Source organism: Periplaneta americana, chromosome 5 (genome assembly GCF_040183065.1).
Source record: "Periplaneta americana isolate PAMFEO1 chromosome 5, P.americana_PAMFEO1_priV1, whole genome shotgun sequence".
NCBI lineage: Eukaryota > Metazoa > Arthropoda > Insecta > Blattodea > Blattidae > Periplaneta > Periplaneta americana.
The window spans coordinates 41,965,311-41,991,679 of NC_091121.1; the positions used below are offsets into that span (position 1 = coordinate 41,965,311).

Below are 26,369 nucleotides of genomic sequence, written 5' to 3' on the forward strand. Positions count from 1 at the left end.
AAAATGATCCCTGAGTATACTCTGTTGGTACAGAATTTTTACTTTTATTTTAAGCCCGTCACTTTATTTCTAACAACTTCAAGAAAATAACAGAGGAAGAAGTTCATGACAATTTTGAATGCTGTGCATATATTTAAACACAAAACATTTTAAGTTACTCTATGACAATTGTGAGAGTCCGGAAAAACAAAAGTTCCCATCTGGAAAGTTCATTAAACAATGTAGATAAAACGACTTACTGACGATATTGGCAGAACCATCCCAACAACGTACAGAACAGCACTGGATATAGTGGAATCCTTATAGGGATGTCTTATAGATTCATCATCACAGTAAAATCCCCTTTCATAGGGTTGTCCAAACAAGAAGAAAAGAAGAATCGGAAAGCCCACTGGAAAGAAAAAATCAGACAACATGCTAAACATTGTTAAAAACACAAAAACCTACTTAAGCATCCAAAAAATTTACATAGCATAGGCTATTTTTAATATTTATATTAATAACGGTACAGACATGATAGAATGTTACTTTACATAATTGTTACACTACATTAAATAGAAAGATTTTTGGGTTCTAACATGCATTATTTAAGTTTGATTTCTTTAGCTTTTACCTCAAATGGCTCTTACAAAAATAATGAAATAGCTGAATATTCAATATCCAAACGTTTTATTTTACAATTTGTGAGGAGAAAACTGAAGCAGAAGTTAACAAAATTAATAGTGAAGCAGTATAGGCCTAGTTGTAAGTGCATTCATTCGTATCTCTATCACCCTATGAATGTATGCATTTAGATGTGTGAATTCCCAGAGCAAAATAAGGAAGTGACATAACCATTCAGCCAAGAAAGCACTGATGACCAGTAGTTTATTTTTATACACAGAATCTCTCTTCACACATAAGTAAGTAAATTTTCATGTTCAATGCAATCAATTTACAATATAATTGCTTAACAATTACGTTCACATGCACAGTAATCCCAAAGTATTATCTGGAAGGTGTGATGAACAAAAACCAATTAAATGTTAATACCTATAAACAAACAAAGAAAGTCTAAAATTATTTTTCGTAAAATGTATTTGGATTCACGGTCCATTCTGACCGATTTAATATATTAGATAAACTGCGAGTATTCGAAACGTATATAACGTGTAAAACTCCTGAAATTCACACTATTTTTCATTTGCATTGACGTGACGTCCGGCACTGTCCAGCAGCAGGCCTCTTCGGAAGAGGCGGAGCTTCACACTGCTAAACCAACTATGATTCGGAAAAGTCATATAATTTCTACCTAACAAAGTAGGCCATGATTACGAAATACGAATGTACATACAGAGCCACCTACCTACGTAAACAGGAAATACATACATATGTGAGGTGTATGGCGCTCCCACTGCTGGTTAAAAAGTTATAAAGCAGCCATTAACAAAAAATAAATAAATCCCTCTATTATAGCTCTCTTGATGCACACTCATTTCACCAAATATATATATAACCTTGCCCACCCGACTTCGAAAATTTGTTGATTTCTAGCTTGCTTTTCTCTTACTTGTGTACAGCATTTTTTTTTTCTTTTAAAGAGTTGAAAGCGTTTCATTTATACTTTTGGCATTTACCAATTCCAAAAGGAAATCATGTATAACAACTCGGAAAGTAATACTAGCTCATTTGAGAGAGCAAAAAAACAAATTTGTATTTTCGTAAATAATTTTCTAATCACCAAATTAAAAAAGTATGAACTAAGGAATATCAGAGCAATCTCTGACTACATTCATTCATAGTTTTCTGTCCAAGGGCAGGCCTTCTCTACAAGCGCAGCATTTACCATTCTTTCTTATTTTCTGCCTTCCTCTTAGTCTCTGCATACGATCCATACATTTGATGTTATCTATCATCTTATTTTCTTCTGTCCCGAACTTTTCTCCCGTTCGCCATTCTTTCCAGTGCATCCTTCAGTTAAACTATATGTAACCAAAAATGTAAAGAGAAAAACAGGTAACTACAGTCTAACTTGGAAGTTCAGAAGAAGAAAAGGAAGAATATCAAGAACACTATGCAAATCTAATCTTTCAGGTAAAGCTTCCTGTAAAGCAGATTTGAATAATTTCAAGGGAAAAATTGTTCCTGAGCTACCCAGGAACTCTACCCGACACCGTCTCAACTTTTCCCTTTATATCCACACAACTCGCGTGGGCTGACAAAACGCCAGAGACCCACATCGAGTGCACACAAACTCTGTGTACATTAACAGAAAACCACAATTTCAAGTCACACAGAGTTTGCGTGCACTCGATGTGGGTCTCTGGCGTTTCGTCAGCCCATGCGAGTTGTGTGGATATAAAGGGAAAAGTTGAGACAGTGTCGGGTAGAGTTCCCGGGTAGCTCAGTTGGCAGAGCGCTGGTATGTTCAACCAGAGGTCCCGGGATCGATACCCGGCCGTGGAACAACTTTTCCCTTGAAATTAATCAAGAACACTGTTATTCTAAAAATTTATGCCTCTAAACGAAAACTGATTCATGCTAATTTCAAAGCTTGAAGTCTTAGGAGAATAACCTACAACAGATTAAAGTAACATTTTTCACCTATACCAAAAATGAGTACTATTTTTTAATAAACTATTTCTTCTGGATGACAAAGACTGGAACATACTAAAATTTCATCTTAAATATTAACAAGAATTCTTTGCCGTTTAGACAATAAGAGTACAAGGAGGTACATGTATTGCAAATTGAGTTTAGGAAACGTACTCACAGCACCTACCAGCTAGAATGTAGCCACTATATTATAATAGATATGGTAGTCCTATAGTAACCATCAGATATAGCCACCATTATAAAATGGGTGTGGTAATCTAATAGTACCGGTAACCATCAGTACAAGGGAAGCCAGAATTAGAATGCATCTGTTATCTCGCGAACAGACTGACTTCATTATATTACTGGACACATTCTCTACATTTTACTTTATTGTTGACTCATATAATTCTTTCAATTGGTATAAATCTTTCTATGCATTATTATTAATTTACACAAAATGAACGTAAGTATGGTAATTCTCATATTTACTTCAATATCTGATGCTTTAAGTTATTTCCTTGAAAGATCACGTAATTTTGCAAGCACAGAAGTGCTTTGGATCGAGTCAGTCTCATAAGTGAACACTGCAATACACTGTCATGTGCCAAAATACATTTTCTGAATTCTTACTTTAAGTTGCATCAACTGTTTTATCTTACAAATGTTTTTATTTGTTATACATTTTGACTAAAAACAAGTGAAGCTGGCACATAATCCTGCGATAGGAAATGGCTGTTAATGTGCACTATTTGTATCTATTTATTGACATTTTTTCTTTCAGCAGTAGCAATAGTAGCAGTGATTTAGGACAAAGGAAGTGGGATAATACTTGTAACAATATTAAATTTTCAGCAATGATACTTAAATTACTACGAAAGTATCAGATTACAAAAATAATTTTCTTCTTCTTCTGGTAAATGTATAGGTACCTACTATTATCCTTCAGTATAGTCAGTTTACTAACTGAATATGAATTCTTTAGGTTGCAAATAAAGAATTCAATGTAATACCCATCCAAGGCAAGTGTGGGCCTGAGAGATGAGCATGCCACTTGTTCTGTTTACGAATGATACCTTCCTGCAGATGGTAACGTCAGACTATAGAGGCAACTGAAGTACCAGATACTAATGCAACATCATATAATGCGATCACGCAACGTACTTATCTAGAATTTATGGCATCATTTTTACTTGGACATAAGAAAAAAATCTTCTATCATTACATAAATAAAATAAAAAAAATATATATTATTATTATTATTATTATTAGTGATATACTTACACATAATTTTAGTTAATAAATAATATATTTCATTAAACACAATATATAGTGAATATATAGTGTTCCGCCAATGCATTTATACTCGGTAACACAAAAAGAGTATAACTATCATTATCAATATTATACAGTAATTTCACTGCTATAATGTTTAATGTTTTTTATAGGCACAATAGTTTGTCACACCCAGACTGAAGAGAAATTGAAGAAAATTTTATTATAGTAGATCAAATTAATGGGAGGGAGGAGGATAATGGGAGGATAATATTAAAATGGATTTGAGGGAGATGGGATATGATAGAGATTGGATTAATCTTGCACAGGATAGGGACCTATGGTGGGCTTATGTGAGGGCGGCAATGAACCTTCGGGTTCCTTAAAAGCCATTTGTAAGTAAGATAAAATTAACCCATACCGAATCAGTTGTATGTAGTAAATAATAATATCAGTCACTAAAATCATGATTTTAATTTGATTGTAATCTATAGAGCGAGTCAATTCGGCTATTTTATATTAAAAATAGAAATACTTACAGAAAATACTATTAAAAAATTTACCTATCTTTATTGCTTCTGTACAAGAAGAAAATTTTCCTTCTACTATCTTAAGAACACTTTCAGTAACTCGTTAATGGTAGTCTTTCATATTCTAGAATGTAACAGTGGAAATATAAATCTTAAAAGTTTCCTCATTAATACAACACGTTGGCACCTGTTAGTTTAAGTAGAGACACATAAAAATCAATATAAATTTCTCCAGTACATTATATAGTGATAATATTAAGGGTATGTCGACATAATCGTTATTATCGACAAAATGTTAGAAAATAAGACTTAAGCCGTGGTCATTTTACTGTATTATGACTTGCATTCCACCCAGACACAAGTCCAAAACACCAAATGAAAACTAAGTTTTTCTTTTTAAAAAATAAAAATTGTAGAAAAGAAGTGACTTGAGCCCCAAGGACCATGCACCAAAGAATTATGAAAATAAAAAAATAAATAAAAATTTTACTTTAGGTAGGCTTATACAGTAATCTTTAAACTTGTGCCTGGTGAAAAATGTAATCAGAGACCTAATTTTTTTTACTGGTTATATTAGAGACTACAAGACAACTTTTGTACACACATTTTGAATTCCGGATTTTCTTTTTCGATACACCCTAGTGTACAAGCCGACTGAGAGGGAACATGAATACAATCACAACCGCACCAGATAAACAGTTCAGTTCGCAGAACCGTCAGTCCCTCACTTACCTTGGAAGGGTTTTAAATCACTTTTGCATACATTTTACGCATTATTCCATTCAGAAATTTCTATGAAAGATTCATAAGTGAGATGCCAGATATACCATTGTCTTAAGGACTTTCTTAAAATGAAACGAAACTATAATCTGAATGTTTACTTGAAGTATAAATTTAAACTTCACACTCCACATTAACATCAAGTAAAATTAAGGAAGATAATGGGAGATTATGGTCTGTCCTGAAGACTAATTTCCCTTGCGCCTTATGATAGTTTTACAGTATAGTAACAATAAATTAAACATTTTCTGGACATTTAGGGTGCTATTCATAGACATTTCGCTAGCCCGCGCTACGAGCGTGCTAAACAGAATTCATATCATATCATATCATATTGCTAACACTGGTTTATGAATACGAAAAACGTTAGTTCGCTGATCATCCACCGAAAGCCCGCGCTAAGAAGTCTATGAATACGGCCCATCCTGTTTATATATTTAAATCTTTCTCTGTAGCAGGCATGGATGAGAATGGAGGGGGCAAGGTGCCAGTCCATGGTTGGTTATCACATCCTACCCTTCCTTCATTCAGTTAAATTTTTTTATCCCACGTGTTTAGTCACAAGACAATTTCTTTTCTGTGCTCTATTTTTGTTGTTGCGAGAATTTCACCTTTCAGTGTTATTTTCCTTTTATACTGAAATTCCCCTTGTGCCCATTATTATCTAAAAGTGTAGTAATCAAAACAAAAAATGTACATTTAATTAATAAGTACATTGTACATCTATTATCAGGCAGTACATCTCACTTCATGTTTTGTGTCAGAGGAAGAACAATATCGTTTGTATGCATCTGACGCCTGATTAGTCGATGATGTATGCAATGGATAGAAAAGGAACTGGTCACCTTAATCCATTATCTCCCGACTTAGTTGTCTCGAGTGATGACTTATTGGTCACTTATGAGATTCCAGCCTGTCTTCGAACAGTTGATTAAACAAATTACAATACTATTAATAATGTTTTCATTAGCTTTTAAATATTAAATTTCAATTTCTGATGAATGCAAGAAATATATATATCGTATCACGGAACGATATAACTGTAGCTTCATACTGTAGAATATGACTGCTTTATCGTTGTCATAAGTGGATTTAATTTTTTAAAACAGAGGTGCTAACAGTTTAAACTTCGTTCCCGGGTAGCTCAGTTGGTAGAGCGTTGGTACGTTAAACCAAAGGTCCCGGGTTCGATGCCTGGCCCCAGGACAATTTTTCCTACAAAATATTCAAATCAACTTTACAGGGAGTTATACCTGAAAGCTTGATTTGCATAATACACGTCACTGTTCGTTAACAGAAAACCACAATTTAAGTCACACAGAGTTAGTGTGCACTCAACGTTGGTTGCTTGATGGTTGTCAGCCCACTTTGAGGTCTGTGGATATAGAGGGAAAAATTGGATCGGTGTCGGGTAGAGTTCCCAGGTAGCTCAGTTGGTAGAGCGTTGGTACGTTAAACCAAAGGTCCTGAGTTCGATGCCTGGCCCCGGAACAATTTTTCCCTCGAAATTATTCAAATCAACTTTACAGGGAGTTATACCTGAAAGCTTGATTTGCAGCTTAAACTTCAATGAACTGTGGCAAATAAAGTATACAGCCTATTTGACTTCTATTGTGATCTATATGATATGATTCAGTACCTCTGCTCCTAAAGAAGTGGGCAAATTTAAGATTATTCATACTTAATGTCTTGACAGTAACAATATTCTTAGAATATCTTTATATAGTAACCTGGTATAAAAGGGGCAATCTGATGATTATTATTATTATTATTATTATTATTATTATTATTATTATTATCATCATCCTCGCACTGACATCTGCCACTCAGCATTAGAAATTTCTAAATCTACACCTACTCAGCAGTATGATGTATTTAAGTGCAGTTTCATAAGAAATGCATAAAATATAGTCACATGAACCAGATAAACAGCAAAATAAAGGTCATACCACAAATATTATGATGTATTTGCCAATATGACGTCACTTTTCCATTTTTTTTCTGAGATTCATTTTGTTCACATTACAAGCACTGAAAAAAAAATACGTAACAGCAAGGAATTGGAGCAAATTATGAGACCCAAGGAAATAAACTGGATAGAAGAAAATGACAGGAGTCTGTCTGGACATGAATTCAAAAAATTCATGGGATACATGTAAACAGTTAACCACAGTAAAACTTCTTTCATAAGTTTCAAACTCACAGGTTTTTTCTAAAGTCCCAGCGAAATTCACATAGATCTACCTAATTTATTTTGGTTGTACGTTTTTTGTCTTCTATGATCGTATTTTAAACTCCAGGAGATATGAAACGATGTTTGTATGTTCTAAATCAATTTTGCTCGAAATGAGGTCTACCGTGAAAATGTAAGAACGAGAATGTGAGTATAGTACGTGCTCATTATTTAGATGTAGCCACGAAACTGCCCATGCTTTCCTTCACCAATCTTGTGTCCCCTAATGGCACTATTACTCCTTTAGAATCAGTGAAACATTTTGTAACACACCATGATGTAATTGAACAAATCATGAAACAATTATCACAATTATATCAGCCAGCTTTGGCTCTAAGCAGCTAAGATTTTTTACAAATAATTTTACATTCTTCAAGAATGTGTTATAAATTTGAGTACTGTATTCAGACTCAAGGATAACATAACTGTGACGTTCTAAATTTCTCTTGTGAAAATTTTACTAAATTGACTTGTTCTCTCCATATAGTCTTCGACTGCTATTTCAGATGTTATTACATGTAATTTCAGCTATCCGTTTTTCTCACTTAAGATACGATCAAACGTCGCTACTTTTGCAGCGCTGCAGTACAAAAAACTGCGCAACTCTTGTACTGCGACGTGTGAACAATGGTGCAACCCGAAAAGTAGCGGCTGCCGAACCTGCTGCCCGCTACTTTTCCATGCTGCGCGCAACTTAAAAGTAGCGACGTGTGAACAGGGTTCTCAGGGTTGCAGCCGCAGCATTTTTTATATCGGTTTTGTTGAAATTTTTGCTGCGGTTGCAACCAGTGTTACCACCCAAATGTGTCAATGATACTTTTATTGTTTGGATATATTTTAATGTTAAATGTGATGAAAATAAATTATTTGTAACAGTTATTAAATACACAACACAGTCTGAGCATAATTGGCGACGATATAATTCATTTTTTTAATTTTCCGTAGCGTAGTTCCAAACAGAAGGGTTGCCAACATTGATTACGTGAATATACTGTTGGTTATCATTTAAGTATATAGGCGTTTTTAAAAGCTTTATAGTAAAAATAATGTCAATTTCTGAATATTAGATACGACAGAAAAGCAAATAATAGATAAGGAAGCTTTCGCATGAGTTTCTTAATAATGCGAACATAACCACAAAATGTATACTGAGAAGTCAACACGGAGATGGGAACCTGCAGCATGACTGCAGCTGCAAAAGTAGCGCCTTGCGTGTGAACAGACTCGCAACCTCCAGTTGCAACTTTTGCAGCACTCGGGTTGCGCAGCACGAAAAGTAGCGTGCAGTGCGCTACTTTTGGCTTACGTGTGAACACGACACGCAACTTTTGCAGCTGCAGTATAAAAGTAGCGCTGCAAAAGTAGCGACGTGTGACCGTACCTTTATGTGTTTTTTCTTCAGACCCCCATAAAAATGTATAAATTAAGTTTTACTGTATCAACTTGAAATTTCATGTGGTATGTATGAATTGAATAGATATTAGGAGTACAGAAAGCAATATTAAGTTATTAATCAATCACTAGAAACAAATTCAACATAAAATTTATTAGGAAGTCATACTCGTACATATCCAGGGTCAAAGAAGCTCTTCATCTTCACTAATAGAATATCTTAATACAGTCTATGTGCATATCCAGCATATTTCGTGCAGTGCCTATGCACAGATAAATGTATACAGAGATTCTTACTGCGGGCACACTCGGTATCAAGGAAGATGTTACATTTTAAAAACTAAACTCTCTACCCTAAAGAGATGCAAATTTTTAGGGTGTACTTATCGTGTGATGCACGTCCGTACAACAATAATAATAATAATTTGCATTAGGTAATATCCATCTATTAGTAATAAATATAAATAAGCTTTATTTTATTAATTAAATATTGTAAATAAACTATAAGCTCAAGATTCAATGACAAAAAATATAAATTATGATGCAGCTGAAAACAAAACGTACCAGCATTAAGCCAAAACTATCCTGCTTTATGCATCATGAGGAAAATGCTGCCTGTGGTGGCTACCTTTTGATAAATGTATATTACCTCATACATATACTTTGGCTGGTATTTGAACATTTAAACATTCCATAATACAAATGGAAGCAAAACAACATATATGAAGGCATGGTTTTTAAGTCAGATTCCCTATGTGTCTGTTGATATGTTCATTTTTCCACTGCAGCAAAAGAGAGCCAAAGAAAGATTCAACATTCTCCTCCAAGAACTGTCCTATACAAAACATTTTGATTTTGTGCAATCCACTATATCAAGATGTTACCACTACATAAAAATATTGTTTATTATGGCAGTCTTCAAATCTAGCAACATTTCCTGAGTTGGTTCAAGAAATGAGTAAATAGTTCATAATCCTTACATTCTCCTACAATGACTTCTACAGATTGGCAAGGGCACTGTTCCACAGTGACATGTTATGAGCTGGTTTAAACATTTACAAAATCAATTTCTATTGGTTGCCATCCACTGTTATTAGCCACATGCACATTCCACATCAACACATACATGGAAACCCACTTTGACTAGTCCAGCGATCTGTTTTAGAGGAAGGTGCTTGCTTATATGGGACTAACAAGTAGAAAATACAACCTATATGTTGCTGTTTAATATATAGCAGCAGACCATACATATTATAGCTCAAATTAAATTAATATTATCTACCACACTACTACACCTAATGTTACATAATAACTCATTATTTTAGTATGGTGTGTTTTTGTGAATACATCTGAACACATTTATTATTTTGTAGGATGGGTTACAGTCATTAACATATTTCAAATTTGGGTATTGCAAGTACTTGGCATGAGGCGGCCACAGAATAGCAGACCTGTCAAATGGAAGTGAGAAAATATTTAGAAATGCCGCATTTTTGCAAATATGAATCCAAGTAAGCCCCACGTCAACACAAAAACACTTTTTAAATTAAAAGTTAAAATTAAATATATATTTTTTAAGATATGGAAAGAAAGTCTCTACAAGATTAGTTCTACTCATTTATATTATATTAAGTATTACTTTCAAGTTAACACTACTGTTTAAATTATACTGCTTTAATGCAAGATAAAATTTTGCAGTGCCTAAAAAGTTAAAGACCTAAAAAGTAGCTCATGCCAAAACAGCGATCACAGGTGTTCTGCTATTCTTCAAGCGAGCCTTGGCACATGAAGTGGTATATTGTTAAATTCCTACACTATTATAAAAAGCCTCTAACTTTTATACTATAACCTCACAACTTAGCCAAAATTTATAAAACTATGCACAGCATTTTGTTTTAGGAATCATCTTCCATTATTTGACTTAGGTAAATGTTTAAACTTTGTCAATTAAACTACCAAGCACGGCTAAGCCTTACTTCTACGGCAATTGCAGTAATGGTTAAAACTCGGTTCCAACAAATTGCAATAAATTATCAGAACACAACTTACAACACGAAAAACCTTGACAGAAAATCTTTTCTATCAAAACATTTGACAACATCAAATTCTCAAGATCTAGGATTGTCATCCCAGTAAACAAAGCTGCTCATACCAGCTTCTTTAATAAACATATAAAATACAAACACGGGTCAACAAATCATAAAATGTTCATGGCAATGAGAATCGTTACAAGAGTATTGTGGAAGTTCAACATCTGCATTGATTTCCAGCATCAACATGTCAAACAGAAAAACTAATGTGAGTATTCTGCAACTCCTCTAGGGTCAAAAGCACTAATACTGACATTCAATAATAATAATAATTGCTGCAACAGCGGTCAAGTATCACTTTTAAAACCTTCCTAAACAAAATTATGGCAAGAAATAAATGATAACTACTTAAATAAAAAAATGTATAATAATTAAACATAATGGGTTTCTAATGCAATAAAACAAAGGTGTGCCTCTCAACGACTAGCACAAACACTTGTATCAGTATTATTTTAATATTATTGCACTGCACGCCTCTTTTCAAAACCCATTATTTTCCTTTTCACGGTTCTTTGTACTTGAAAGCTTGCCAGATAAATTTCACATTGATCCTTATAAATTTATTTAGAATATAGCACTGAATGTAGTACTATGATCAAGTCTCCCCACCCAATTATGCCAGAGATTTCTACAACAACTCGTTTCCACAGGAAATAAAATCCCAAGGATGTGTTCTGGTACGACTCTCAAACAATAATAACAAAATGGTGTTGTCTACACACCACGTTACTCATAAGCACATGGTCAGCCATGTAATGGAAACAAATACATAATGGAATGTGCATTTAATGTTTTAAATTACGTTCCCAATTTCTTTTATTTCGATTATAATCTTAGGTGCCAAATGTCCAATCCTTTGTGCATATGACCATTGTGCTCCTTCATAAATGAATGTTGAATAATTTCTACAGTAACATTTTGATATCATATCTTTGTCAATGTTTTTTTAGATGAATCTAGGAAAGCGTATCTCTGACATGTTGGCACCTATCACCATAATACACGTCTCCAAAGAAGCATAGTCTCTGACGCAGCATTTTAATTTAGAAACTCATGTCACTGTTTAGAATAAATAATAAGGGAGTCAACACAGTATGAAAATAGGTACATTTAGAAGGACTATGAGCTACCAATGTAAAGTTTTCATCGAATATCGGTGATATTTGTCTTTGAACCGAAGATCCGTACCAGTTGATCTTCATAATCATCTATGTTCCTCTTCATTATGTTCATGCATGGTCCCAACAATCTCTCAAAGGCTTCCACGTCCAGAACTGCAGCACAAGAACAGTGACAAAGCTTGCATTACACATGATACAAACTGGAAAAATGGTGCAACACACAAGTTCAGCAAATTATTTTGACTGTCAGTAGCAACATTTATCTATAAGAAGTTACGGATATTCTATTTGTTTTTAATTGAAATTAAAAGCACTTTTCTTTACCGTCTTTCATTGAGTTTAAAGACAAGGCATCAGATTTAGTTCAGGTGAGAATGGGAACAACAGGATCAGGCTCCCAAACAAGGTTAGCACTATGAATATGAACCAACTAATTTCTTGGAGATGTAACGATTAAAACTCATTCTAAATGTGGGAAAAAGAGACAGATTATTCAGATGAGGCTTGGGTTGAATTTTTCTCACTACTTTCTGTGGTATAGGGGAGGGAAGTGTATGTGTGTATAAACGTTGTGTCTGTAGGCATATGTATAAACTTCATAATATTTTGGAGGTTGAATCTACTATTTTCAATGAATAAAAGTAAGAAAAATGAGAAGATGAAGGCTTATATATAAAAAGGAGCTGAAGATAAACTAAAACTGGAAAAGATGCATGGAAATGGATAACAAATGTAACACAAGATGCCATCTAGCAGAGCAAGGAATAGCATAAACGCAATCTTTGAAACATTGTGAAATTTAAGTAAACAATTCCTCTCAACAGCAATGAAACGAAGTCCAATCACAATTTCTTCTGAATTATGATCTCACTCAGAATTTTAAGTTCAAAATGCTGGACATAAGATACAATAAAAGCTCCATAGCTTTCTTTTGTCTTCCTACAGCACATTCACTTCAAATTTAACAGAATGTAGAAACCGAGTATTTATATTTTATATTCCAAGAATTCAATGCAGTCTGTATTCTACTAAATTAAAATTACAATCTAATGGAATTACAATTGTACTTACAAGCTAGTTTGATATTCCCAACAGCATATGCAGAAGCAGCTCTTGGCTTGTGAGTGACAAGTGCCAATTCACCAAAGTATCCACCCTTTGAGATACGGTTAATCTGAAACACAATCCATTCATTCACATTCTGTGATTTTTTCACTTCCATGTTTTCAAAGATAATATAACCAGTGTACAGTGAATTCAATAGAATAAATTTATCATCATGCAAGTAAGATGTAATGCTGGGTAACTTTCGACACTGGACCCTGGATTCATTTCACTGGCATTATTACCTTCATTTCACTCAGATGCTAGATAACCACAGCAGTTGATAAAGTGTCGTAAAATAAACCAATTAAAAAAACTAAGGTTTATGCATTTACTGCAATTTATTATGCAGTTTGATAGGAAAAATGAAACTAGACAAAAAAGAAAACACACATTACACAGCAAAATATCTTAATTTGTGTGTTTCCAAATAGACAGCAAAACCCACCAAGCCTAATTTTAATTTAATGAATTTTATTTATATATGTTAAACGCAAAGTGCTTGAACTGTGCACACTAATGTTACACTAATTTGAAAATCATGCAGCAGTATAATTTTTTACTGCAAACAGTTGAACATTACCAATAGATGAAAGCCAATTTAATAAATTTATAAAAATTCACTTCACATAATATCAAGAATAAATGATATCAATAATAATTTTATATTTTATACAGCATTATTTTTAAGAACTCTAATGAATAACTCACCTCCACTTCTTGTCCATTGTCACCAGTAATTGTAATCTTCACACTCCCATCTTCTACGAAGTACATTCCATCAGCAGAATCTCCTTGTTTTATAATCAACTCTCCATCAGCATACTGGCGCGGAACAAGAGCATCTGCCAGATTCATGCGTTCATACGCCTATAATGAGATTATTATTACTATTACTACACTGCAGTTTCACAATAGTACATTATGCAACGAGCCTATAATGGTAGTATTTAAGACGCGAGTATGTTTATGAAACGAGTGCGAGTTTCATCATTTTCATATGAGCGTCTTAATTACCATTATATTATAGGCAAGTTTCATACGACTTTTTATGCTCGACCATATTTCTAACTTGAAATTATTCATAAGTATTCATGTTATTCTTATCTGATTGGGGAGCGGAACTGACCTTGTGCAATATCTCGTAAACTGTGAGATGTGCACAGACGCAAAAGTATTGATTTTTTCCTAGAAACAAATGTCATTGACCTTGATATAATCTAGAGAGTAAAATAAAGATTAATCTCGATATAACCTTGAAATTGATTTAGACATTGAAAAACGAGATGAAAAATTGAATTTATTTACAATTAACGCTAATTATTATAGTAACAGAACATAACCTTCTGTGACAGTATTGGATTTCCAGCCTCCGTGACGTTTCGCTAGTTGTCTTTCGATTGCACATCTGAGAATAATCGATATTTGCGCTTTCATATTGCTACAATGGGGTTTTCTGATTGGTGGAACACCTGAACTTTAATGAATAGGTGTACTTTAATGAGGTCCATTAAAGGACTACTACTAGGTGTATAATTACTACATTTCGGCATGGTCGAGCATAAAAGATAGAATGCATCTAATAATTTCACAATTCAAGTAATGAACAAGCAACAGAAACTGGATTATGCCAAAAAAAAAAGAAAGAAGACTATCATCTCATATATTTTCTAAATTGAAAGATTGTTTGGTTTGCTTGTTGGTTGGTTCATATCCAATTCTGAGAAGCTGGAACTAAATAACCGACTTTTTCAACTAGTTTCGACTTACATGATGTCCATTTTTTAATTTAGGCACCCTGTGTACATAGTTTGCAGGCTCATCACACATACAAGGCAGTGATCAGTGGCATGTGTTCCCAAGCAAGGACAGAAGTATAACGTGACTGATGTTCACTTGCGCCATTCTTACTAGGAACAATTTTGTTTCAGTGACAATATCAGGTAGGATTTGTTGAAGAGACAGATTAGTGTCAGGTAGCCTCACTGCCAGTGATAAGGTTAGGTAGGGATTGCTGAGGAGATTAGTAACAAGCAGCCCCATTATTAGAAATAAGATTACGTAGAGTTTGATGGTATGAGATTAGTATCACCAAGGACAGCCAAATATTCCCTATGTTTATTACATAACACTTGCAACTAATTTCAGAAATTTTAACAAGTCAGAAAGTGAAACAGAACATGTTTTATGCCACTGAAAAACTAAGAGGCTCCTATGGTGGGAAATTTTTTATCCTATATCGCCATTATCATCAGCACTCCAATGTAAGATCTTCGGCATTATCTTGCCAAATATCATCTTGCTAACATTAAGTTCTCCCAGAATATTTGATGACACGAGTAATTTTCTTAGTATTATATAGTAACACTGTACTATATTCATCACATTTCAAACTGATGGACAAAGGTCACATATAAACCACGCAAGGAGTCGCTTAACTGAAAACTGTGAACTGAAACACTACTGCGTGTTCAGTTCAAAATGTGTCATGGCTCGCTGTATGACGTCATGTGGCTAGCCGATCAGCCTAGACAATTCAATTTTCCTACACTTCTGCAGAGGCGTATTACCTATGTGCCAGAGAAGTTGCCTAGCAAGCAAGGCGTTCATACCGATACGTACGCTAACTCCAGTAGTGGCAGGAATGTGAACTGTTTGGAAACACGTACTGGGGTGAGTTTTTTTCTTACTGTCGGGATAATGGGAGAGGGTTAAGACGATTACTTACGTACAGTATTTGTTGACATTAACTTCGACTGTCAACATGGACACGGAGCATTTGATTTGTTGTGGAATGCTGCTGTATGCAACTGATGATAACAAATACCCTGTGTACGATTTGCCCGAGCAAAACACAGTTCGAAAGAGGTTATGGTAGCACACAGACTGTACAGACCGCCATCTGTTGCTACGACGTTCAAGTTATACCGTACACGTTCTCAAGTTCAGATTGAACGCCTTGATTAATAGGCAACTTCTCTGACATAAAAACTGAAACTCGCTTCATGACACACTTTGGAATGAACACCCAGTAGTAATCCTGGCTGTTCCAACTGACTGTAGTTGAGGAGAATGGTCCAAGAATGGGGTAAGCACGTGTGGCAAATGCAGTCCACTGCTTGACCTTGATCTGCCAGTTCGAAATGCGCTGACAATAGATTTAGTGTCAATGACATTGGTGATAGCAAGGTAACAGTTGGCGAGATGAAGCTGATAATTCATCATGTTGAGTGATGCTGAGTCACTGAGGAGCTGCTATGAAGGTAGTACATCGGGCCCATACGAGTGTTCTAAATACATATGGGTTGGTCTCACACTCCATCCTGTGCAAACCACCAATCCAAGACGGAACAAATTTTTCTTATGTTACCAATAGGAAAGTGTGTTACCTGAAGGGCCTTCAACATCGGGACACTCTCAAGCAGAGTCTCGTACATCTTCCTCTTTTTGAATGCGCTCTTGAGAAGAATACGGCGGAAAGTCTGCCTGTCCATTGCCCAGACAGCTCCCTGTGTTCCAGCCTGGATTGTTGCAGCTCGCGGCATGTTATATAAGAGAGCCAATTCTCCAAAGCTTCCACTGCCATCATATGTATGAACTTGCTTTGGATCAGTTCCTGGTTCAGTTGTTACAAAAGCGTGGAAAGTACCTCTGGAATTATCACACAAGTGTAATAGTACAAATTTATCATCATCATCATCTGATGCCATAAACCTGTCCACACTTCAGCCCAAAATTAAATACCATACTAGAGGCAACATAGATAGGTATCAACTTCACCACCAAATTAAATACCTCAACAGAATATCAAAAGATTGTGAATCACCATTATCATCATAATGAAACCAGAACTTTAAACAGTATTCATGAAACAAGTCAAAGCTGTGGAACCAGGAAAGCCGTTTTTTGCAATTCTGTTTCCTCACAGCATTATTTGAAGAATGTTATATTCCTAGATGATCCAGTAATTAGCTGTATGATTGCTGTTTTTAGTGTTCAGCATACATTGCGGTTCTAATATTTACATTTAAACACTTTCTCAGCCTCCTGTCTTATAAAGAGTAATTTTTATGAAATTGTTACAACTATAAAATTGAGCACATCCCACTTTTGTTTTGTATTGTCGTGCTAGGCTTATAGAATGTCACAGCTTTATATGTATTTACAGGTTGATTCTAAATTACTGTTACTTGTTCATCTTCACTTCTTGGTGCTAGGATTGTCCTGTGTTCTTAGAATTTGTGAAGCATGCTTGCTATTTGTAAATAAAAGTGGAGACCATTCATATGAACATCCATTTGAAAAGAGAAGACCATCTACTGAAGCCACCAAGTCTACATCAGCGAAAGCACTAGTTTATATTATGGAATGGCACGAACTTTGCTACAATTGGTTATCACTTTGAAACCCAAAAGAACTATTTTATACTAGAATCAGGGTATTGCTTGCTCGTTTATAATTATAGCTAGCTGAAATATTAGCTTTCAGCAGAGATATGTTTACGGTTTTTCTTTTATAACTTCACAAAAAATATCTTTTTTTTTTTTTTTTTTTTTTTTTTTTAAATTTTTCTTGTTTCGGAAACCCTTGTAACATTAACAATTCTTCTGAATCATCTTATTTCAAATTTGTAACTATGCTGGGATCTAGCTATAAATGATGGAACTGATATCGGTAGTTTTCTCCAATTGTAATTAATATAAATGGGTTTTGGACAGCATACATACTGAATAATTCATGAAGTTATACCTGTACTTATGCAACTTATTCTTGAGATAACTATCAGAAAAAAAAAAAAAATTCATGGTCTCATTCTAAATAGTTACTGATTTAGGAATAGTAGTAATGGTGTACACTACAAAACAAAAAATACAAAATACTGGTACCAAAATAAACACTTTCAAAAGTGGCTACTATTTAATAAAATCACAAGTATATGCTTATAAAACAAAATTATAAAAGCTTTTACGTTATAAAAACTAATGAATTCTTTATAAATGCTACTTTTGTGTTTAGTAGAATTTGTGCTTCCTGCGCAAAATGACGTACGGAGCATATTTAAAAAAATTGACTGGTTGCTTCAATACATTTGGTTGTATGTTTGTGAATCACATATCTGGGCAACCTTCAATATGTGAAATAATCAACTGATAATAGAGAAACATTTTCCCTGTGTACTGTACATATCTGGTCAGGTTATATCTGATAAGCAGGAAGTCCATACATTTGCATTTATTTTTCAAAGATAGTTATTGATATGCTGATTAATTACCTGTGTGAATCACAATTTTAGTCTTTCAGATCAATTTCATTGTACATATGGGGTGTACAGTTCTAAAACCCTCTAAATCTACTTTTTCAACAAAATGATTTTTTATCTCTTATTGACACATATTATATCAATAATGTTTCAAAGAGCTCTACATATAGTGAAAAAGTTCAACTGAAAAATAGTTACTTTTCCAATATCCTCTACATACCTAGCCATCTCAGAATAAAAACAAAAGCAGTAAAAGTTTTTTTTTTTTTTTTTGCTACCTGAAAAACTTGGTCAAATCGATTTAGAAAGTTTTGGAACTGTATACCTCATAATTTATTGCATATTTGTACACTTCTACATAACTGCATCATATTTTCACAAATGTATTCTAATATAACATATTTTAACACTGGTCTAATAGGAAAAAAAGAATAAAACTTCAAAATAAATTCTTGAAAACGACTTTATAATTAACTATTTTGGTCGACTGACATTAAGATTTACACTAGCTTATTAGCACAATGAAATATCGATTCTCTTTATGGCTTCAAGCTTCTGGTACGTACTTAATCTTCCTCTCTGACGTAAATCATTGCCTCTGATAGATAAAAAATAGTACGAAAAAGAAAAGAGTCTGAATGAATGAAGAAAAAGCAATCACCAACGAGGGAAAGACTGCAGATAAATCATTCGATTCAGTATCGTCACCACAGCATGTTGTCCAAATTATGATACTGTTGCATTTGAAATAGTTAACCCATATTCTTGTTTTATATAAATTGTACCACCAACTGCACTATGATTTTAGATGAAAACTAATGCATACTGATTCAACAAGATCTATTTTTTGCACAACTTAACATACGGTATGTATATTTAAAGTCGAAAATACTTCCTTACCGTTCTATAACATAAAAATTGTCTCCATCATCTCCCTGCTTGATAACATAATCTCCTGCTTGCACAGTTTTCTCAAACATGGCATCCAAGACATCTTGCATTTGTTCCTAAAATAAAGAGATTGCTTATTATATCCTGCAAAATACTAAACATTTAACCCACCATCTAACACAGCACTACTGCCAACTTACTTTGTCCAGTGCTCTGAAGAGAAGAATATGCTTCACACTCTCAGCCAGTCTTTCTCTTTGCTCATCTGATTTTGGGTATACGACCTATAGAATGGAAGTGTTCATTTCTATAATACTGATATATAATAAGTCAGTAAGGTTTAATTCTTCTACTTCTAAGTCTTTGCAATTCTGTAAACACTTTTGTTTATCAGTGACAATTATGAAGCAATCATATTGACTATATGAAGAGAAGTTTGCAACAATCCACTAATGAGTAATTCTGATACTTGGCACACAAATTTCTTTCAAAAGTTTTATGAAACTCAATTTGTGTCAAAATTAACACCAGACAAAAAACTAGGTTCTAGAAAGTAATGTTTTTGGTGCTTAAAACAGACACAGAGAGGGCTCTATACAACACAAAATAAACTCTATAGAGTTAAGCATATAAATTAATTTAAAGGAATCGTACATTTAACCCTAATAAACTATCACAATATACACCTCCTAATGTATACATCAAAATAAATAAATAACATATTTCTCAAATTTAAATTGTCATTATTAACAAATTAACCAGTTAATGATGGTAGCAGCAGTAACTGAAGAAGTTAATGTATTTAGTATTTATTTATTTAACCTGGTAGAGATAAGGCCGTCAGGCCTTCTCTGCCCCTCTACCAGGGGATTACAACCATAACATGAACAATAAAATTACAATTAGTGGTTAACAGGAGTATAAATGAAAGTAGCAATGATGATGATTATGATAAGTGGAAGAAAACAATTGTTTTAGAATAGTTGAAGTAGTAATAGTAAGAAACAGCAGCAGATAGTGAAGTAGCGGTAATAACAGTGGAAGTAGTGATAGTAGCAGTAGTGTAATAGTGGTGGTGGTAGTATGAGCAGTAGTGGTGAAAGTAGAGATGGCATTACTAGTAGCAGCAGAAGTAAAATTAAAAGTTATCCCTATAACAGGTATGCAGACCTACAAGTTAGCAGTTAAAGCTCCCACCTTTACAATCAGCATTAATTAGTAGCATTATGTGCTTTCCACCTTCACTTCCAATGAAAACTCCCTGGTACTCACAGAAATTAGAGGCTGAGTTGATCACAGTGCTGAAGTGCAATCGGAAAAATGTCAGTTGGAAAAATCCAGGGCTATCGGGAATCGAACCAGCGACCTTATGCTTTATAGCACAGCACCTCAATCACTATGCCACCATGTACTCCAGTAATGGCAGTAACAGCAGTAATAATAAAAATAGTAATAGCAGTAAATAAATTCCCTTTAAAAGCTATGGAGAGCACGGAGGTAGAGCTCCATGCTTTCATGACCTCAGTGCTAAAATAAGGTAGTGATAGGGGCTCGATGGACTAAAGGCTGTTTTGAAAATTTGACAAGAAACATCCCACTACTCTCTGGGATTAAACTCTTGACCTTCCAATCAGTAGCTAGCTTCTCTACCAACTGAGTTACCTGGTAGTGGTAGTGATAGTGGTAGTAGTAAATTATGGTTTATTTAACGACGCTCGCAACTGCAGAGGTTATATCAGCATCACCGGTGTGTTGGAATTTTGTCCCAAAGGAGTTCTTTTATATGCCAGTAAATCTACTGACACTTAAATGCCATCGACCTCGGTTGGGATCGAACCTGCAACCTCGAGCACAGAAGGCCAGTGCTATACCGACTACGCTACCAAGGCCGACAGCGGAAGCAGTAAATTGCTGGTAGACCTTGGCCCTCTATGGGCTGTCATGCACAGATTATTATTATTATTATTATTATTATTATTATTATTATTCAATGTTAGTACTATAGAAATACAGCACTAATAATAATAATAATAATAATAATAATAATAATAATAATAATAATAATAACAATATTGTACATAGTAACATCAGCCGCAGAAATAAGATGTGGTGGTGGTGGTGGTGGTGGTGGTGGTGGTGGTGGTGGTGGTGGTGGTGGTAGTAGTAGTAGTAGTAGTAGTAGTAGTAGTAGTAGTAGTAGTAGTAGTAGTAGTACAGAAGTGGCAGTAATGGCAAAGTAGCAGGTATAGTATTAAATTTATGGTAGTAATAATCAAAAGCAACAGCTACAGTTGGCTTACTAGTCAATGACAACACTAATAAAGTTAGCAACAACAGCAGCATTACTGTCTCTGGTCGTAATAGTGATACCGATGATGATAATATAAATTACTGGTTCTCTAATTCAATGCGAGACGTGACAGAGGGAGAAAGGAAGAAGAGTTAGCATAAATGAGTGACGAATGAACAAGCGTATATAAGTGAGAAAGATAGAGACGGACGGGGGAGGGGACGGGAAGGGGGAGAAGGGAGGGAGGGAGGGAGGGAGGGAGGGAGAGAGAGAAGCGGACGAAAATACAAAAAGAGAAACAAGGAGGAAAAATTAGCCTTCTTAGTTAATGAGAACATAAACTGCTCAACAATACAGTTAAACTTACGAATAAAAAATCATCAAGGAATTATTCACTTCATAAGCTAGGCCTATAGGCTATAATGTTCAGTAACATTAATATTCCTAACAATACACATCCCACAAAATTGTGTCACGGATAAAGCGTTATTCTTCATGACATGTATAAAATTAGGAGCAGCAGAAATCTGTATGCACAGGACTACAGTGTAACTTTGTGCAACTTGTCAAAATATGCTGAACGTGCTCTCTTGTTGCTGTACGGACTCTGATAGCTTAATAACTATGCCAATCTCGTAACATATCAAGTGGGACAGTGTCTCTCTTGTGCAGAGTGCAGAATAACTTATGTTTCAACCATTTCCGAAAATTTGCGCACGAAAATGGATATTTAAACAGAAGACTACACGAAATAAATGAAATACATTATAACAAAATATACATAATCAATCTGTAAATATATACATATCACAAACTAAACTCGCATTAAAGAGGAGTTCAATAGTGAGCATATGAATTCAGTTTGCACAGTAAAGCAATGTACTAGGCCTAATTGTTCCTATGAAACTACAGGGATATCGTAATCACACTTCTTAACAGTGATGTCAGAGTCATATCAGTGCAAGTTATACTTTAGTCCTGTACGAACACACCTCCTCCAATTGCTTGGAAGCTACACAGATTATTTTCCATGTTGTCATACTGAATATAGCAGCATTATACGTGACTACAAACCTAGTGGAGCTCCATTTCATTCCCGAACGAAGTAAGGAAAGGCGGAAATTACCTCCTTTTTATCAAGATTAGATGCCGATTGAGGATTTGTGTGTTTTGCAAGAATGATCACATAGGCTTAGGCCTACTTAGAGCTATAACCACAAGGACAAAAAAGTTCAAAGTCATACAAATGTGTGCTGTGATTGAGAGGGAATGGTCAATGGTGCACGTGGGAGAGCTGCAATGACAACTACAACTTCTTATGATTTTTTTTGTGCTACCGTAATTAATTCTGAAAACACATTATACTGTGTCAGAAAATGCAGAACGATTACTAAAAGAAGGAATAAACACTAATATTGGATGTACTAAAAAGACTAAATTACAAATAAAACAATTCATGTTTGCTATATATGAAATTCTTATTTCTCAAAGCTAAGAATGTTTTAAATCTGTAGTGAGTCTGCATCACATTCATTATTAGGCCTATGACTTTTGTAGTATAAAGTAGACTTAGTGACCTGTTAGAGTCACCGTCCATTTAAATAATATCTCCCTGTATATAGATATAGCCTATTATAATCAGACGCCTATTGAATATGAGGAAATCCTGTCCCTCATCCCACTTCACCAATGTCTCCCTTTCTCAACCACCAATGTTTTCTGGTGTACCAGTGAGTCAACGTTTTTAATCAATTATTTTCATACTACTCCATTTACTAAAATAAATCAGATTACAATAGGCTATTGTCAATTTTCATGTTGAAAACAGCTTTCTTCAGATATGTGTTATAGCTGGGACTCTCATTTTTCCCATATGTTGACACTTATCATTATTTAAAAAAAATGCATCTTTTGCCACATTATCATTATTTACTGAAATATTTCTTTTAATGTATCCAAGTGATCCAACTTATACGTGCATTGCAATGAGAAAAAATTCAGCTACAAATTTTAGTTAACTTATTCTTTTTTTCTCATGAAGATTTTACTGCTACAATCTGTACAATAAATTTACCATTTACACAGAACTGCTATTTTATACCTAAACTTTACACAGAAATAATTTCCTTCACTTTTTTATCTCTATAAAAGATTCTAAAAAATTCATTATACGAGTGTATGACTGACGAAGTTCTCCAATAGTAATTCGTTTCATAATACAGTTGTAAAAGTCATAGGCTATGGGAGGGTAAATAGGCCTACCGTTAATATTCTAAACTTAAAAACGGTGTAGGGTCAAATATTTTTGTAAACTAAAAGATAAACAACACATTTTGCGGACTTTCTTCTCCAAACATCTTCCAAGAATTCTGATGTATACAATTCTCTACTTTCAAAAATAACACAATCAAAATTAAACGGTAAAATAAATATGCAAAAATAAGAAAATTATAAACATAAATAAGTAAAAGTTTCGTTGAGAGCAAAGCCTACCTTTGCCCCTTCATCATCATCTTCATCTTCTTCTGGATTGTATGTTTCAGCAAATACAGATTTCCTCCGAGAAGAAAATCGCGTCACAGGTGGTTCTGTTGAACACACCAAAGTCATTTTATGTTTCTTTTTTTTTTCTCAATCAATATAGGCCTAGGTCTAATATCGCAAATGAACCAAACAATCTTTATTTAAATTGAGTTTATTGTGTATCCAATCCGTGTTCTGGAGTTTATCCGTTTTAACTTTGTGTAACACTCCTGTGACACATCACGACTATCTAGTTAAAGAATACCTTAGTGAAATTTGGAAAACAAATAAGTTCTAAACTAGTTGAAATCCTACATTCTCAACTAACCTATTCTTCACAGCACTTCTACTAGGCCTACTAATAACTGAAGATTAACTAGTTTAAGAGGCTAGTAAGTAGTTTATATTTAAGGCTAAGATTAATAACGTATTTGCTACGTACAGACCGAGCTAACACTACTTACTGCAAAACGCAAAATAGGTTTTGATTTATTCCTGCGTAAATATGAAATGAAATACTGTAACCTCAACAATAAATCTGACAAACGTAAATGACACTTAACACTGGCACATAAATTCAGTCCATTTTGTCACAATAAAGTAACATTATCTACCATAGAAATTTATGACAAAACATTTGTTTGCACTTAAACCTTAGTTTCTAACACTTCAATTCATGCATATTAGTTATGAATTCCTTACCTTCTTCAGTCGAAATGACAGATTCATCTGGCGAATCCACTGTTTCCTCTAATCTTACTAAGTTAGCTGCACGATTTTCTTGCAATTTATGGAAAAAATCCACCGCATATTCCACAACATCACCGGGTTGTTCTAACAAATAGCTTATTGTGAACTCCAGGAGTACATCCCGCAGCTCGTCTGGTACGGTAATTTTTCCAGCTTCGGGTCGACTCATTTCTTGAAATACCTTTTATTTCGTACCACTGTATTGCAACATTCAACAGCACAATCAATGGTGGCTGAAATTCCGCTCCAATTTGTTAACACGAAGCTTCAGAAGAGTTACGCATAAAATCAATCAGAGTACCGACCCCGATTACCCAGTCAATCGTCAACCTTGTCAATTCCTTCTCACTGCACAAGCCAAAGAGCCGTAACACAATTTAGAAAATGTTAGTTTTGCGATATAAATATAAGCGCATTTTAAAACATTTTAATAAAACCTATTTATTTACATTGCAAAGTATTTCGAGAGTCCGGTAAAACACCAATACTTCACAATATTACAAATGAATTTAACAATTAGTAATCAATTCTAAATCCGTCTGCTTGAGATCCAGTGAAGATGGCGGCTGATCCCAAAATGCCAATCCCCACAAAATTATTCGACGTAAAAGGCATGACAAATTAAAGAATATAAAGAAAATATAATTTATTCCACTTTATTTCAAAGTCATTAAACCAACAATTTGTATTTTAGAAAATATACAGGAATAAATCGGAAAAAATAAATCTCACAGCGTTGAATTGAGCACACTCTAGGATCTGACGCTAGAACTAGACCATATTGGTATGGAAGCCTTGTGGGGTTACTCTTTAAAGAAGACTGTCGATTAAATTGACGATAAACAGAGCGTTAAAGATTCAAGTGGTCTGTCCTTCATCCTACGCACCTAGAAACATGATTATAAATTTTCTCACGTCTTTTAAAAACGCAGTAACAGAAATGTGAGAATATCTCCTATGCAGCATCTTGCGTATAATACACTTGGGCTGACACCTTTAAGTGTCGTGTGCCAAAAATAATAATAAATAAAATAAAATAATGCAAGTTCGTTTCCTGTAAGCCAATAGAGGATTTTGATCTCTGTGGTCATTTACACCTCTGGCAGTGCTCTGGAATTTTGCTACCGTGCCAAACTATAATTTTCTACCAGAATTTGTTGCTTTTAATAGAATGATGGACAAAAATATAGGGCTATGTAAATGAATAGTAATTGAAAATTATGCATTAATATATTTAAGACAAATGTTCTATATAGTTCTTATAGTCCATTCAAATGTTGTAGGACTATTGCACAATTGATATTACTCTCGGCCAAGTATTATCGCACAATGATTTTTTTAAAGGGATCCATTTGAAACTCCACTGCGCTTCTCCACAGTTTTCCTCAGTCAATTTCAATTGCTTTATTACAAATCGATAATGAATACCTCATATTTTGCAGTATACTTAAATCAACGTAGGCTACTTGTTTTGGCGTTAAAAAAAAAAAGAGTACTAGTGAGTAGTGGTAGTTTAGTTGATGTCTGAAGACAGATTTGAACCTAAGTGACAACAA

General features: G+C 34.3%; 3 protein-coding genes across 4 annotated transcripts in view; 1 reads left to right on the top strand and 2 right to left on the bottom strand.

Moving 5' to 3' along the window:
* Positions 1–1,240, bottom strand: part of wun (wunen) — a 42,123-nt gene extending 40,883 nt beyond the window's left edge. For both annotated transcript variants that reach the window (XM_069825511.1, XM_069825510.1), the window contains exons 1-2: positions 1,033–1,240; positions 240–391 (exon numbers count right to left, since the gene is read on the bottom strand). In XM_069825511.1, coding sequence (XP_069681612.1) covers positions 240–391; positions 1,033–1,096 — 216 coding nt within the window. In that variant the 5' untranslated portion in view covers positions 1,097–1,240. The remainder of the gene's footprint in view (positions 1–239; positions 392–1,032) is intronic.
* LOC138699545 (leptin receptor gene-related protein) overlaps positions 1–26,369 on the top strand; it is a 422,899-nt gene that overhangs the window by 322,921 nt on the left and 73,609 nt on the right. The gene's annotated exons all lie outside the window — the stretch shown is intronic.
* Pka-R2 (cAMP-dependent protein kinase type II regulatory subunit) lies at positions 8,920–25,417 on the bottom strand. Its single transcript, XM_069825512.1, has 8 exons — positions 24,766–25,417; positions 24,034–24,128; positions 19,451–19,534; positions 19,260–19,366; positions 16,489–16,750; positions 13,811–13,969; positions 13,067–13,169; positions 8,920–12,148 (listed from the first exon to the last, which is right to left on the bottom strand). Exons 1-8 carry the CDS (start codon positions 24,980–24,982, stop codon positions 12,018–12,020), a joined length of 1,158 nt encoding a protein of 385 aa, XP_069681613.1. The 5' UTR covers positions 24,983–25,417; the 3' UTR covers positions 8,920–12,017.